The sequence below is a fragment of the Euprymna scolopes genome, chromosome 14 (genome assembly GCF_053919585.1).
Source record: "Euprymna scolopes isolate OS-2025 chromosome 14, ASM5391958v1, whole genome shotgun sequence".
NCBI lineage: Eukaryota > Metazoa > Mollusca > Cephalopoda > Sepiida > Sepiolidae > Euprymna > Euprymna scolopes.
In genome coordinates this window covers 96,088,014-96,105,876 of record NC_136495.1, presented here as the reverse complement: position 1 = coordinate 96,105,876, position 17,863 = coordinate 96,088,014, and the positions used below count along the sequence as shown (strand labels likewise).

General features: G+C 32.1%; 1 protein-coding gene across 9 annotated transcripts in view; it reads left to right on the top strand.

The window, feature by feature from the left end:
- LOC145293177 (interferon-induced GTP-binding protein Mx1-like) overlaps positions 1–17,422 on the top strand; it is a 200,974-nt gene extending 183,552 nt beyond the window's left edge. For 8 of the 9 annotated variants that reach the window (XM_080139650.1, XM_080139648.1, XM_080139646.1 and 5 more), the window contains one exon: positions 16,783–17,422. In XM_080139650.1, the coding sequence (XP_079995776.1) occupies positions 16,783–17,067 (285 nt within the window). In that variant the 3' untranslated portion in view covers positions 17,068–17,422. The remainder of the gene's footprint in view (positions 1–16,782) is intronic. The other variant, XR_013869679.1, reaches the window with a different exon arrangement.
- Positions 17,423–17,863: the final 441 nt, after the last annotated feature.

The window sequence follows — 17,863 nt, the reverse complement described above, 5'->3', positions numbered from 1 at the left end:
TTGGATAGATGACATGCAAACATATTGGCAAGATGAAATGCAAAATGTTTGTTTGGATAGATGACATGCAAACATATCGTCGAGATGAAATGCAAAATGTTTGTTTGGATAGATGACATGCAGACATATCGGCAAGATGAAATGCAAAATGTTTGTTTGGATAGATGACATGCAAACATATCGGCAAGATGAAATGCAAAATGTTTGTTTGGATAGATGACATGCAAACATATCGTCAAGATGAAATGCAAAATTTTTATTTGGATAGATGACATGCAGACATATCGGCAAGATGAAATGCAAAATGTTTGTTTGGATAGATGACATGCAGATATATCGGCGAGATCAAATGCAAAATTTTTGTTTGGATAGATGACATGCAAACATATCGGCAAGATGACATGCAAAATTTTTTTTTGGATAGATGACATGCAAACATATCGGCAAGAGTAAATGCAAAATGTTTGTTTGGATAGATGACATGCAGACATATCGGCAAGATGACATGCAAAATGTTTGTTTGGATAGATGACATGCAGACATATCGGCAAGATGAAATGCAAAATGTTTGTTTGGATAGATAACATGCAAACATATCGGCAAGATGAAATGCAAAATTTTTGTTTGGATAGATGACATGCAAACATATCGGCAAGATGACATGCAAAATGTTTGTTTGGATAGATGACATGCAAACATATCGGCAAGGTGAAATGCAAAATGTTTGTTTGGATAGATGACATGCAAACATATCGTCAAGATGAAATGCAAAAGTTTGTTTGGATAGATACATGCAAACATATCGGCAAGATGAAATGCAAAATGTTTGTTTGAATAGATGACATGCAGACATATGGGCAAGATGAAATGCAAAATGTTTGTTTGGATAGATGACATGCAGACATATCGGCAAGATAAAATGCAAAATTTTTATTTGGATAGATGACATGCAGACATATCGGCAAGATGAAATGCAAAATGTTTGTTTGGATAGATGACATGCAAACATATCGGCAAGATGAAATGCAAAATGTTTGTTTTCATAGATGACATGCAAACATATCGGCAAGATGAAATGCAAAATGTTTGTTTGGATAGATTACATACAAACTTCTCGGCAAGATGTAATGCAAAATGTTTGTTTGTATAGATGACATGCAAACATATCGGAAAGATGAAATGCAAAATGTTTGTTTGGATAGATGACATGCAGATATATGGGCAAGATGAAATGCAAAATTTTTATTTGGATAGATGACATGCAGACATATCGGCAAGATGAAATGCAAAATGTTTGTTTGGATAGATGACATGCAAACATATCGGCAAGATGAAATGCAAAATGTTTGTTTGGATAGATAACATGCAAACATATCGGCAAGATGAAATGCAAAATTTTTGTTTGGATAGATGACATGCAAACATATCGGCAAGATGACATGCAAAATGTTTGTTTGGATAGATGACATGCAAACATATCGGCAAGATGAAATGCAAAATGTTTGTTTGGATAGATGACATGCAAACATATTGGCAAAATAAAATGCAAAATGTTTGTTTACATAGATGACATGCAAACATATTGGCAAGATGAAATGCAAAATGTTATTTTGGATAGATGACATGCAAACATAGTGCCAAGATGAAATGCAAAATGTTTGTTTGGATAGATGACATGCAAACATATCGGCAAGATGAAATGCAAAATGTTTGTTTGGATAGATGACATGCAAACATATCGGCAAGATGACATGCAAAATGTTTGTTTGGATAGATGACATGCAGACATATGGGCAAGATTAAATGCAAAATGTTTGTTTGGATAGATGACATGCAAACATATCGGCAAGATGAAATGCAAAATGTTTGTTTGGATAGAGGACATGCAGACATATGGGCAAGATGAAATGCAAAATGTTTGTTTGGATAGATGACATGCAGACATATGGGCAAGATGAAATGCAAAATGTTTGTTTGGATAGATGACATGCAGACATATGGGCAAGATGAAATGCAAAATGTTTGTTTGGATAGATGACATGCAAACATATCGGCAAGATGACATGCAAAATGTTTGTTTGGATAGATGACATACAAACATATCGGCAAGATGAAATGCAAAATTTTTGTTTGGATAGATGACATGCAAACATAGTGGCAAGATGAAATGCAAAATGTTTGTTTGGATAGATGAAATGCAAACATATCGGCAAGATGAAATGCAAAATGTTTGTTTGGATAGATGACATGCAAACATATCGGCAAGATGACATGCAAAATATTTGTTTGGATAGATGACATGCAGACATATGGGCAAGATGAAATGCAAAATGTTTGTTTGGATAGATGACATGCAAACATATCGGCAAGATGAAATGCAAAATTTTTGTTGGGATAGATGACATGCAGCCATATGGGCAAGATGAAATGCAAAATGTTTGTTTGGATAGATGACATGCGGACATATGGGCAAGATGAAATGCAAAATGTTTGTTTGGATAGATGACATGCTAACATATCGGCAAGATGACATGCAAAATGTTTGTTTGGATAGATGACATACAAACATATCGGCAAGATGAAATGCAAAATGTTTGTTTGGATAGATGACATGCAGACATATCGGCAAGATGAAATGCAAAATGTTTGTTTGGATAGATGACATACAAACATATCGGCAAGATGACATGCAAAATGTTTGTTTGGATAGATGACATACAAACATATCGGCAAGATGACATGCAAAATGTTTGTTTGGATAGATGACATACAAACATATCGGCAAGATGACATGCAAAATGTTTGTTTGGATAGATGACATACAAACATATCGGCAAGATGACATGCAAAATGTTTGTTTGGATAGATGACATACAAACATATCGGCAAGATGACATGCAAAATGTTTGTTTGGATAGATAACATACAAACATATCGGCAAGATGAAATGCAAAATGTTTGTTTGGATAGATGACATGCAAACATATTGGCAAGATGAAATGCAAAATGTTTGTTTTGATAGATGACATGCAAACATATTGGCAAGATGAAATGCAAAATGTTTGTTTTGATAGATGACATGCAAACATAGTGGCAAGATGAAATGCAAAATGTTTGTTTGGATAGATGACATGCAAACATATCGGCAAGATGAAATGCAAAATGTTTGTTTGGATAGATGACATGCAGACATATCGGCAAGATGACATGCAAAATGTTTGTTTGGATAGATGACATGCAGACATATGGGCAAGATTAAATGCAAAATGTTTGTTTGGATAGATGACATGCAAACATATCGGCAAGATGAAATGCAAAATTTTTTTTTGGATAGATGACATGCAAACATATCAGCAAGATGAAATGCCAAATGTTTGTTTGGATAGATGACATGCAGACATATCGGCAAGATGAAATGCAAAATTTTTGTTTGGATAGATGACATGCAGACATATGGGCAAGATGAAATGCAAAATGTTTGTTTGGATAGATGACATGCAAACATATCGTCAAGATGAAATGCAAAATTTGTGTTTGGATAGATGACATGCAGACATGTGGGCAAGATGAAATGCAAAATTTTTTTTTGGATAGATTACATGCAGACATATCGGCAAGATGAAATGCAAAATTTTTGTTTGGATAGATGACATGCAAACATATCAGCAAGATGAAATGCCAAATGTTTGTTTGGATAGATGACATGCAAACATATCGGCAAGATGAAATGCAAAATTTTTGTTTGGATAGATGACATGCAGACATATCGGCAAAATGAAATGCAAAATGTTTATTTGGATAGATGACATGCAAACATATTGGCAAGATGAAATGCAAAATGTTTGTTTGGATAGATGACATGCAAACATATCGTCAAGATGAAATGCAAAATTTTTATTTGGATAGATGACATGCAGACATATCGGCAAGATGAAATGCAAAATGTTTGTTTGGATAGATGACATGCAGACATATGGGCAAGATGAAATGCAAAATGTTTGTTTGGATAGATGACATGCAGATATATCGGCGAGATCAAATGCAAAATTTTTGTTTGGATAGATGACATGCAAACATATCGGCAAGATGACATGCAAAATTTTTTTTTGGATAGATGACATGCAAACATATCGGCAAGATGACATGCAAAATGTTTGTTTGGATAGATGACATGCAGACATATCGGCAAGATGAAATGCAAAATGTTTGTTTGGATAGATAACATGCAAACATATCGGCAAGATGAAATGCAAAATTTTTGTTTGGATAGATGACATGCAAACATATCGGCAAGATGACATGCAAAATGTTTGTTTGGATAGATGACATGCAAACATATCGGCAAGGTGAAATGCAAAATGTTTGTTTTCATAGATGACATGCAAACATATCGTCAAGATGAAATGCAAAATTTTGTTTGGATAGATACATGCAAACATATCGGCAAGATGAAATGCAAAATGTTTGTTTGAATAGATGACATGCAGACATATGGGCAAGATGAAATGCAAAATGTTTGTTTGGATAGATGACATGCAGACATATCGGCAAGATAAAATGCAAAATTTTTATTTGGATAGATGACATGCAGACATATCGGCAAGATGAAATGCAAAATGTTTGTTTGGATAGATGACATGCAAACATATCGGCAAGATGAAATGCAAAATGTTTGTTTTCATAGATGACATGCAAACATATCGGCAAGATGAAATGCAAAATGTTTGTTTGGATAGATTACATACAAACTTCTCGGCAAGATGTAATGCAAAATGTTTGTTTGTATAGATGACATGCAAACATATCGGAAAGATGAAATGCAAAATGTTTGTTTGGATAGATGACATGCAGATATATGGGCAAGATGAAATGCAAAATTTTTATTTGGATAGATGACATGCAGACATATCGGCAAGATGAAATGCAAAATGTTTGTTTGGATAGATGACATGCAAACATATCGGCAAGATGAAATGCAAAATGTTTGTTTGGATAGATGACATGCAAACATATCGGCAAGATGAAATGCAAAATTTTTGTTTGGATAGATGACATGCAAACATATCGGCAAGATGACATGCAAAATGTTTGTTTGGATAGATGACATGCAAACATATCGGCAAGATGAAATGCAAAATGTTTGTTTGGATAGATGACATGCAAACATATTGGCAAGATGAAATGCAAAATGTTTTTTTGGATAGATGACATGCAAACATATTGGCAAGATGAAATGACAAAATGTTTGTTTGGATAGATGACATGCAAACATCTTGGCAAGATGAAATGCAAAATGTTTATTTGGATAGATGACATGCAAACATATTGGCAAGATGAAATGCAAAATGCTTGTTTGGATAGATGACATGCAAACATATCGGCAAGATGAAATGCAAAATGTTTGTTTGGTTAGATGACATGCAAACATATCGGCAAGATGAAATGCAAAATGTTTGTTTGGATAGATGACATGCAGACATATCAGCAAGATGAAATGCAAAATGTTTGTTTAGATAGATGACATGCAAACATATCGGCAAGATGAAATGCAAAATGTTTGTTTGGATAGATGACATGCAAATATATCGGCAAGATGAAATGCAAATTGTTTGTTTGGATAGATGACATGCAGACATATAGGACCGATGAAATGCAAAATTTTTGTTTGGATAGATGACATGCAAACATATCGGCCAGATGACATGCAAAATTTTTTTTTGGATAGATGACATGCAAACATATCAGCAAGATGACATGCAAAATGTTTGTTTGGATAGATGACATGCAGTCATATGGGCAAGATGAAATGCAAAATGTTTGTTTGGATAGATACATGCAAACATATCGGCAAGATGAAATGCAAAATGTTTGTTTGAATAGATGACATGCAGACATATGGGCAAGATTAAATGCAAAATGTTTGTTTGGATAGATGACATGCAAACATATCGGCAAGATGACATGCAAAATGTTTGTTTGGATTGATGACATGCAGACATATGTGCAAGATGAAATGCAAAATGTTTGTTTGGATAGATGACATGCAAACATATCGGCAAGATGAAATGCAAAATTTTTTTTTGGATAGATGACATGCAAACATATCAGCAAGATGAAATGCCAAATGTTTGTTTGGATAGATGACATGCAGACATATCGGCAAGATGAAATGCAAAATTTTTGTTTGGATAGATGACATGCAGACATATGGGCAAGATGAAATGCAAAATGTTTGTTTGGATAGATGACATGCAAACATATCGTCAAGATGAAATGCAAAATTTTTGTTTGGATAGATGACATGCAGACATGTGGGCAAGATGAAATGCAAAATTTTTTTTTGGATAGATTACATGCAGACATATCGGCAAGATGAAATGCAAAATTTTTGTTTGGATAGATGACATGCAAACATATCAGCAAGATGAAATGCCAAATGTTTGTTTGGATAGATGACATGCAAACATACTGGCAAGATGAAATGCAAAATGTTTGTTTGGATAGATGACATGCAAACATATCGTCAAGATGAAATGCAAAATTTTTGTTTGGATAGATGACATGCAGACATATCGGCAAGATGAAATGCAAAATGTTTGTTTGGATAGATGACATGCAGACATATGGGCAAGATGAAATGCAAAATGTTTATTTGGATAGATGACATGCAAACATATCGTCAAGATGAAATGCGAAATGTTTATTTGGATAGATGACATGCAGACATATCGGCAAGATGAAATGCAAAATGTTTATTTGGATAGATGACATGCAAACATATCAGCAAGATGAAATGCAAAATGTTTGTTTGGATAGATGACATGCAAACATATTGGCAAGATGAAATGCAAAATGTTTGTTTGGATAGATGACATGCAAACATATCGTCGAGATGAAATGCAAAATGTTTGTTTGGATAGATGACATGCAGACATATCGGCAAGATGAAATGCAAAATGTTTGTTTGGATAGATGACATGCAAACATATCGGCAAGATGAAATGCAAAATGTTTGTTTGGATAGATGACATGCAAACATATCGTCAAGATGAAATGCAAAATTTTTATTTGGATAGATGACATGCAGACATATCGGCAAGATGAAATGCAAAATGTTTGTTTGGATAGATGACATGCAGACATATCGGCAAGATGAAATGCAAAATGTTTGTTTGGATAGATGACATGCAAACATTTCGGCAAGATGAAATGCAAAATGTTTGTTTGGATAGATGACATGCAAACATATCGTCAAGATGAAATGCAAAATTTTTATTTGGATAGATGACATGCAGACATATCGGCAAGATGAAATGCAAAATGTTTGTTTGGATAGATGACATGCAGACATATCGGCAAGATGAAATGCAAAATGTTTGTTTGGATAGATGACATGCAAACATATCAGCAAGATGAAATGCAAAATGTTTGTTTGGATAGATGACATGCAAACATATCGGCAAGATGAAATGCAAAATTTTTATTTGGATAGATGACATGCAGACATATCGGCAAGATGAAATGCAAAATGTTTGTTTGGATTGATGACATGCAGACATATCGGCAAGATGAAATGCAAAATTTTTGTTTGGATAGATGACATGCAAACATATCGGCAAGATGAAATGCAAAATGTTTGTTTGGATAGATGACATGGAAACATATCGTCAAGATGAAATGCACAATTTTTATTTGGATAGATGACATGCAGACATATGGGCAAGATGAAATGCAAAATGTTTGTTTGGATAGATGACATGCAGACATATGGGCAAGATGAAATGCAAAATGTTTATTTGGATAGATGACATGAAAACATATTGGCAAGATGAAATGCAAAATGTTTGTTTGGATAGATGACATGCAAACATAGCGGCAAGATGAAATGCAAAATGTTTGTTTGGATAGAATACATGCAAACATATCGTCAAGATGAAATGCAAAATTTTTATTTGGATAGATGACATGCAGACATATGGGCAAGATGAAATGCAAAATGTTTGTTTGGATAGATGACATGCAGACATATCGGCAAGATGAAATGCAAAATGTTTATTTGGATAGATGACATGCAAACATATTGGCAAGATGAAATGCAAAATGTTTGTTTGGATAGATGACATGCAAGCATATCGTCAAGATGAAATGCAAAATGTTTGTTTGGATAGATGACATGCAGACATATCGGCAAGATGAAATGCAAAATGTTTGTTTGGATAGATGACATGCAAACATATCGTCAAGATGAAATGCAAAATGTTTGTTTGGATAGATGACATGCAGACATATCGGCAAGATGAAATGCAAAATGTTTGTTTGGATAGATGACATGCAGACATATGGGCAAGATGAAATGCAAAATGTTTATTTGGATAGATGACATGCAAACATATTGGCAAGATGAAATGCAAAATGTTTGTTTGGATAGATGACATGCAAACATATCGTCAAGATGAAATGCAAAATTTTTGTTTGGATAGATGACATGCAGACATATCGGCAAAATGAAATGCAAAATGTTTATTTGGATAGATGACATGCAAACATATTGGCAAGATGAAATGCAAAATGTTTGTTTGGATAGATGACATGCAAACATATCGTCAAGATGAAATGCAAAATGTTTGTTTGGATAGATGACATGCAGACATATCGGCAAGATGAAATACAAAATGTTTGTTTGGATAGATGACATGCAAACATATCGGCAAGATGAAATGCAAAATTTTTTTTTGGATAGATGACATGCAAACATATCGTCAAGATGAAATGCAAAATTTTTGTTTGGATAGATGACATGCAGACATATGGGCAAGATGAAATGCAAAATTTTTTTTTGGATAGATGACATGCAGACATATTGGCAAGATGAAATGCAAAATGTTTGTTTGGATAGATTACATGCAAACATATCGGCAAGATGAAATGCAAAATTTTTGTTTGGATAGATGACATGCAGACATATTGGCAAGATGAAATGCAAAATGTTTGTTTGGATAGATTACATGCAAACATATCGGCAAGATGAAATGCAAAATTTTTGTTTGGATAGATTACATGCAGACGTATGGGCAAGATGAAATGCAAAATTTTTGTTTGGATAGATGACATGCAAACATATCGGCAAGATGAAATGCAAAATGTTTGTTTGGATAGATTACATGCAGACATATGGGCAAGATGAAATGCAAAATGTTTGTTTGGATAGATGACATGCAGACATATGGGCAAGATGAAATGCAAAATGTTTATTTGGATAGATGACATGCAAACATATCGTCAAGATGAAATGCAAAATTTTTGTTTGGATAGATGACATGCAGACATATCGGCAAGATGAAATGCAAAATGTTTATTTGGATAGATGACATGCAAACATATTGGCAAGATGAAATGCAAAATGTTTGTTTGGATAGATCACATGCAAACATATCGTCAAGATGAAATGCAAAATGTTTGTTTGGATAGATGACATGCAGACATATCGGCAAGATGAAATGCAAAATGTTTGTTTGGATAGATGACATGCAAACATATCGGCAAGATGAAATGCAAAATTTTTGTTTGGATAGATGACATGCAAACATATCGGCAAGATGAAATGCAAAATGTTTGTTTGGATAGATGACATGCAGACATATCAGCAAGATGAAATGCAAAATGTTTGTTTGGATAGATGACATGCAAACATATCGTCAAGATTAAATGCCAAATTTTTGTTTGGATAGATGACATGCAAACATATCGTCAAGATGAAATGCAAAATTTTTGTTTGGATAGATGACATGCAGACATATGGGCAAGATGAAATGCAAAATTTTTGTTTGGATAGATGAGATGCAGACATATTGGCAAGATGAAATGCAAAATGTTTGTTTGGATAGATGACATGCAAACATATCGGCAAGATGAAATGCAAAATTTTTGTTTGGATAGATGACATGCAAACATATCAGCAAGATGAAATGCAAAATGTTTGTTTGGATAGATGACATGCAGACATATCGGCAAGATGAAATGCAAAATTTTTGTTTGGATAGATGACATGCAGACATATGGGCAAGATGAAATGCAAAATGTTTATTTGGATAGATGACATGCAAACATATGGGCAAGATGAAATGCCAAATGTTTGTTTGGATAGATGACATGCAAACATATCGTCAAGATGAAATGCAAAATTTTTGTTTGGATAGATGACATGCAGACATATGGGCAAGATGAAATGCAAAATTTTTTTTTGGATAGATGACATGCAGACATATCGGCAAGATGAAATGCAAAATTTTTGTTTGGATAGATGACATGCAAACATATCAGCAAGATGAAATGCCAAATGTTTGTTTGGATAGATGACATGCAAACATATCGGCAAGATGAAATGCAAAATGTTTGTTTGGATAGATGACATGCAAACATATCGGCAAGATGAAATGCAAAATTTTTGTTTGGATAGATGACATGCAGACATATCGGCAAGATGAAATGCAAAATGTTTGTTTGGATAGATGACATGCAGACATATGGGCAAGATGAAATGCAAAATGTTTATTTGGATAGATGACATGCAAACATATCGTCAAGATGAAATGCAAAATTTTTATTTGGATAGATGACATGCAAACATATTGGCAAGATGAAATGCCAAATGTTTGTTTGGATAGATGACATGCAAACATATCGGCAAGATGAAATGCAAAATGTTTGTTTGGATAGATGACATGCAGACATATCGGCAAGATGAAATGCAAAATGTTTGTTTGGATAGATGAAATGCAAACATATCGGCAAGATGAAATGCAAAATGTTTGTTTGCAGACATATCGGCAAGATGAAATGCAAAATGTTTGTTTGGATTGATGACATGCAAACATATCGGCAAGATGAAATGCAAAATGTTTGTTTGGATAGATGACATGCAAACATATCGTCAAGATGAAATGCAAAATTTTTATTTGGATAGATGACATGCAGACATATCGGCAAGATGAAATGCAAAATGTTTGTTTGGATAGATGACATGCAGACATATCGGCAAGATGAAATGCAAAATGTTTGTTTGGATAGATGACATGCAAACATATCGTCAAGATGGAATGCAAAATTTTTGTTTGGATAGATGACATGCAGACATATCGGCAAGATGAAATGCAAAATGTTTGTTTGGATAGATGACATGCAGACATACTGGCAAGATGAATTTCAAAATGTTTGTTTGGATAGATGACATGCAAACATATCGGCAAGATGAAATGCAAAATGTTTGTTTGGATAGATGACATGGAAACATATCGTCAAGATGAAATGCAAAATTTTTATTTGGATAGATGACATGCAGACATATCGGCAAGATGAAATGCAAAATGTTTGTTTGGATAGATGACATGCAGACATATCGGCAAGATGAAATGCAAAATGTTTATTTGGATAGATGACATGCAAACATATTGGCAAGATGAAATGCAAAATGTTTGTTTGGATAGATGACATGCAAACATATCGGCAAGATGAAATGCAAAATGTTTGTTTGGATAGATGACATGCAAACATATCGTCAAGATGAAATGCAAAATGTTTGTTTGGATAGATGACATGCAGACATATGGGCAAGATGAAATGCAAAATTTTTTTTTGGATAGATGACATGCAGACATATCGGCAAGATGAAATGCAAAATGTTTGTTTGGATAGATGACATGCAAACATATCAGCAAGATGAAATGCAAAATGTTTGTTTGGATAGATGACATGCAAACATATCGGCAAGATGAAATGCAAAATTTTTGTTTGGATAGATGACATGCAAACATATCGGCAAGATGAAATGCAAAATATTTGTTTGGATAGATGACATGCAGACATATTGGCAAGATGAAATGCAAAATGTTTGTTTGGATAGATGATATGCAAACATATCGGCAAGATGACATGCAAAATTTTTGTTTGGATAGATGACATGCAGACATATCGGCAAGATGAAATGCAAAATTTTTGTTTGGATAGATTACATGCAGACATATGGGCAAGATGAAATGCAAAATGTTTGTTTGGATAGATGACATGCAAACATATTGGCAAGATGAAATGCAAAATGTTTGTTTGGATAGATGACATGCAAACATATTGGCAAGATGAAATGCAAAATGTTTGTTTGGATAGATGACATGCAGACATATCGGCAAGATGAAATGCAAAATGTTCATTTTAACTTGCCGATATATTCCTATTACTTTTGCACATGTGCAAATTCTTTTATAGCTTGAAGTGGTTTAATTTTAAATCTTCCTTATCTATCTGTCAATAGCTCAAGTGGTATGGAACACAGCTGGAGCACTAAATGTTCTGGTTTGGATTTTAGCTGATGGCACCCAAGAAATTTTTTTTAACTTTTGAAATCCATACTATTGTGAAGCCTCCATTCGGTCTCAAGAGATCAGGGGTAGTCGCATGTGTAATTATGAGGCAAGGGTTGCGCAATCTCCAACCACACATTTCCTGAATCAGCACTATGTAATATATAATCAGTACTATATATTAGGTATAATAAAATATTCAATAAAGAATTGGCTCTATAATTCTTTTATAATTTTCACTCAGACGAATTTTTGATAATGTGTCTCAGACAATACTTTACTCACTGATGAATAAAATTTTGCAAATCACAAATCGAAACTTCATATGCACTGGCCAAGATTAATATATCAAAAAGCCTTTACAGACATTCATTGGTTTGCTTAATTCACATATCTGCCTTAACTATTTCTTTTTAGAGGCAGCAAACTTTAAATTAAAATAAATCACAGAAAAATAAGGCATAACTTAGAGGTCCACTTTTCACAAACCTTATGCATTAAATTAAGTGTATTTCAGCAATAATATGTCAAATGTTGTCTTCCAAGTGGTTTATTGTGTCTGGTTTATTAGCATAAACATAGAACTTTACATATCCCAAAAGAAAATAATCTAATGGGGTTAAATTGCACAAATGAATGAGGTGGCCAATTGACAGGTCCATTTTGTGAAATTATTCATTCATCAAATCTCAGTAAATTTATCATCTCATGTGTAATTTGCAAATGCTGCTCGAGTGTCAGTCTCCTCATGATGAATTGCAAAACCAAACTGATCTCAAAGTAACTGATAGTTGCCAAATCTATGATTAAAGAAAATAGAGTTAGTTGTCAATTTGAAGTTCGTTGCCTCTGAAGAAACACCCAATTCAGGGGAAGTAAGTCATCTGTTATCTGACATTAACAACCGGATCGAAAATATTGGTTAGCATTGTTAATGTCATATTACAAGATAGGTTACTTTTCTTGAATGATTAAAGAGGAAGTGGAGGCTATTTAAGCTAAGCATGGGAACTATTACTTATTGCTCACAACTACAAACTAAGCAAACAAAATATGCTTATTGAATTGATTCATTTTAGCAATCGACATTCTCCTTTCAATCCTTTACAATCAATTTTTGAAAATCTTTTTCTTTCTACCTGAAAGTTGGTAAACTACACTATATAGAATACCTAGCAGGCTGTCTGGCGTTGCTTGGTCATTAGATATGCTTAAATATGATATTTTAATTCATGCAAATTACATACTTATTATTATAGAGACTATTCTCTATCGAGTATCATATCAAACCTAATATATAGTAGTGAGATCAAAACTAAATATATGGATATATATGACTTGAGTGCCATCAGCTAGAATCAAAACCAAAGCATACAACTCTTCACCCTAATTCCTTAGCCTCTAAGCAATGCCTTTGTGTATATCTATTCATATACAGTGATGATCATATTTATTGGCACGGTAAAATAAAAGTTAAATTTTGTCTAATAAATTCTAAAAAAGGGATTAAATTAAAGAAAATAACAAAGTATATTATGTATTTTTAACTGGCCTTTCCGATGCAGCAATCGGATTTTAGAAAAAATAAATAACAAAGGAACAACAAACATAATTGCAAAAAACCCTTGTTCAAAATTATTGGCACGGCTTTGTTTTTCTTTTAGTATCAGTATAATATCAATCAATTTCCGGTTTACGTGCTTTCTGAACTTTTTTATAGCCATATTATGCTTGTTTAACGCTAATTCAGTGAATAATTTTTTTCAGATAATTTTTAGATAGTGATTTATTTAAACTATTATAAGTGACTAAATTATAATTTTCAATCGCCATGGTTAAAACTAAGGAACACAGCGAAGACGTCAGGAAGCTTGTTGTAGCATGCCATACCAATGGGGAGGGCTATGATAAGATTTCAAAGAAGCTAAACCTTCCCAAATCCACTGTTAGAGCCATAATAAACAAGTTCAAATCGCAAGGCCACGTTATGAGTTTAGAGGGTAGAGGGAGAAAAAGGATTCTTTCCCCAAGAGATGAACGGAAAATTGTTCGACAAGTAAAAAAAAACCCAAGGATCTCTGTTGGGGAGATTGTTGATGAACAGAGCACCTCTGGAGTGAATGTATCTCGACATACAGTTGGTAGAGTTTTGAAGAGAGCTGGTTTAAAAGCATGTCGTCCGAGAAAGACTCCCTTATTGAAGCCTATGCACCTGAAAGCAAGGCTAGCCTTTGCAAAACGTCATATTGATAAAGATGTTGCATTCTGGAAACGTGTTTTATGGACTGACGAAACGAAAATAGAGTTATTTGGCCATAATAAAGTGTCTTATATTTACAGAAAATCTGGCGAAGCTTTCCTGCCTAAGAACACCATACCCACAGTGAAGCACGGTGGCTGCAGTTTGATGTTTTGGGGATCCTTTGCTGCATCTGGACCAGGGCGACTTGTTAAGGTCACAGGTAGCATAAAAAAGGAAGATTATGTTAAAATATTGGATGAAAACCTGAAAGACTCTGCTAAAGAGCTCTCACTTGGTCGTCGTTGGTGGTTCATGCAAGATAATGACCCAAAGCATTCGGCTAAACTGACTAAGAAATGGCTTGAGGACAATCATATTAATGTTTTGGAGTGGCCATCACAAAGCCCAGACCTTAATCCAATTGAAAATTTATGGAGAACATTAAAATTGAGGGTAATGCAAAGGAAGCCTAAGAATCTTATTCAATTGGAGGATTATTGTCAGGAAGAGTGGGCTAAAATTACTCCTGAAGAGTGCAACAACTTGGTTGTAAACTATGAAAAGCGACTGAGGAAGGTAATCAAGGCCAAAGGCTATACAATTGATTATTAAATAAATCGTGCCAATAATTTTGAACAAGGGTTTTTTGCAATTATGTTTGTTGTTCCTTTGTTATTTATTTTTTCTAAAATCCGATTGCTGCATCGGAAAGGCCAGTTAAAAATACATAATATACTTTGTTATTTTCTTTAATTTAATCCTTGTTTTAGAATTTATTAGACAAAATTTAACTTTTATTTTACCGTGCCAATAAATATGATCATCACTGTATGTATATATATATATATATATATATATATATATATATATATATATATATATATATTTACATATTCATATACATATATTCATATATATATATATATATATTTACATATTCATATACATATATTCATATATATATATATATATATATTTACATATTCATATATATATATTCATATATATATATATTCATATATATATATATATTCATATATATATATATATTCATATTCATATATATATATATATATTCATATATATATATATATTCATATATATATATATATTCATATATATATTCATATATATATATATATTCATATTCATATATATATTCATATTCATATATATATATATATATATATATATATTCATATATATATTCATATATATATATATTCATATTCATATATATATATATTCATATTCATATATATATATATATATTCATATATATATATATTCATATATATATATATTCATATTCATATATATATATATTCATATATATATATATATTCATATATATATATATATTCATATATATATATTCATATATATATATTCATATATATATATATTCATATATATATATTCATATTCATATATATATATATTCATATATATATATTCATATATATATATATTCATATATATATATATATTCATATATATATATATTCATATATATATATTCATATATATATATGAATATGAATATATATATATATGAATATATATATATATATGAATATATATATATATATATATATATATATATATATATATATATATATATATGAATATATTAAGTAAAGTGATTTTCAATTTAAAAATTAAAAAAAAAATTTTTAATTTAAAAATCAAATTTTAATTAAATTAAAAATCAGTTTCATAAGAAGGAACAACAACAAAGTCAATTATCTGTATGATCGTTTCGGAAATCCGTGCTTTTTATTTGTGGTATACATGAAGTTATGTAGAACAATTATATATAGTTTTTTTGGTAAGCACGGTCTCCTCATCAGCAAATTTAGGAGGATTTTTATTGAATTTAAAAGACACCATAAATAAACCTAGCATTAAAAGTAAGGCAGATGAATCTTTTAGTTTTTCTTTTTTTGAAATCAGGAACTGTGTTTAAAGTAGTCATTTAGATGTTTGCTATAGCTTTTTATTTTATTGAATGAATATATATTTTTACCTGTCATCCCTTTTTTAAAAGAATCGCCTGATCGTCAAAGACAAGATTCAAGCAAGCAAGCAAGAATGGTGGGATGGTCCACAAAGTTTTATGATTTTGTTTCTTCTCATTTTATTTTTTTCAGTTTTTTATTTTTTGTTATCTATTTTCTTTTACAGCTTACAATCAGACGAATTTCTGATAATGTGTCTCAGACCATACTCTACTTGCTGATGACTAGATTTTATGAAGATCTGAAAAGTAAACTTTTTGCACATGTTGCCCATAAAGACGTTTATGATCTACTCGATGAAGATTGTGTTAGGATTGCTGAGAAAAAAACTGAGATCGAGTTTAAAATACAGGGATTTAAACAGGGCATAAAAGAAATTGATAAACTTAATTTTAAGCATGGAAAACCAAGAATCCTGAATGATAAAACGGAAGATGAAGATGATCTATAAATAACCATATACAATAGACATTGTATAAATAACCATATACAATAGCCACTGTATAAATAACCATATATAATGGCCATTGTATAAATAACCATATCCAATGGCCTCTGCTCCTACAAACATTTACCACAAACATGTATGTATAGTGTTCACTACCTATCTTATCATTGAAAGAAGTAACTCATCTGTTATCTGACATTAATAATTTGATTGAAAATATTAGTAGCTATTGTTAATGTTATGTGACAAGATCAGTTACTTCCCTTGAATAATTATACAAAGAATTATACATTTAAGAAATATATACTTTAAACTTTTATCAATAATTAAAGGAAAATAAATCTATTATTGAAACAGTTTTTTGTCTTCTTTTTGTTATGTTTGAACACCAATATTATATTCATGTTTTTTCACACCAAGGTCATTCATTGAAGGTCAAGGAAAATATGAGAGAAAATAATAAGACTGGATTTGAAAAAAAAAGGATGAATAAAAACTTGGCCAAAGAGAGAATGGTTTACAAGTTATCTATACACCTTTACAGTTGAGTTTTTTCTCATTCTGACATCGGGGTATATATTTTTATTCCGTAGAAAATTTTACAAAATAAAAACAAAATTAAAAATTAGGTACAAGGTTACTCAAAAATTGGGGAGGTGGATCTATGGTCACTGTACCTTTTGTTGGTCTATGCTAATCCTAGCTAGAGTTCTCATTCACCATAATATCACAAACACATCGGGGGGGGGGGGGGGGTCATCCTACTTAAGATTCCAAAATCTTTTCTTTTTTTTTTTTT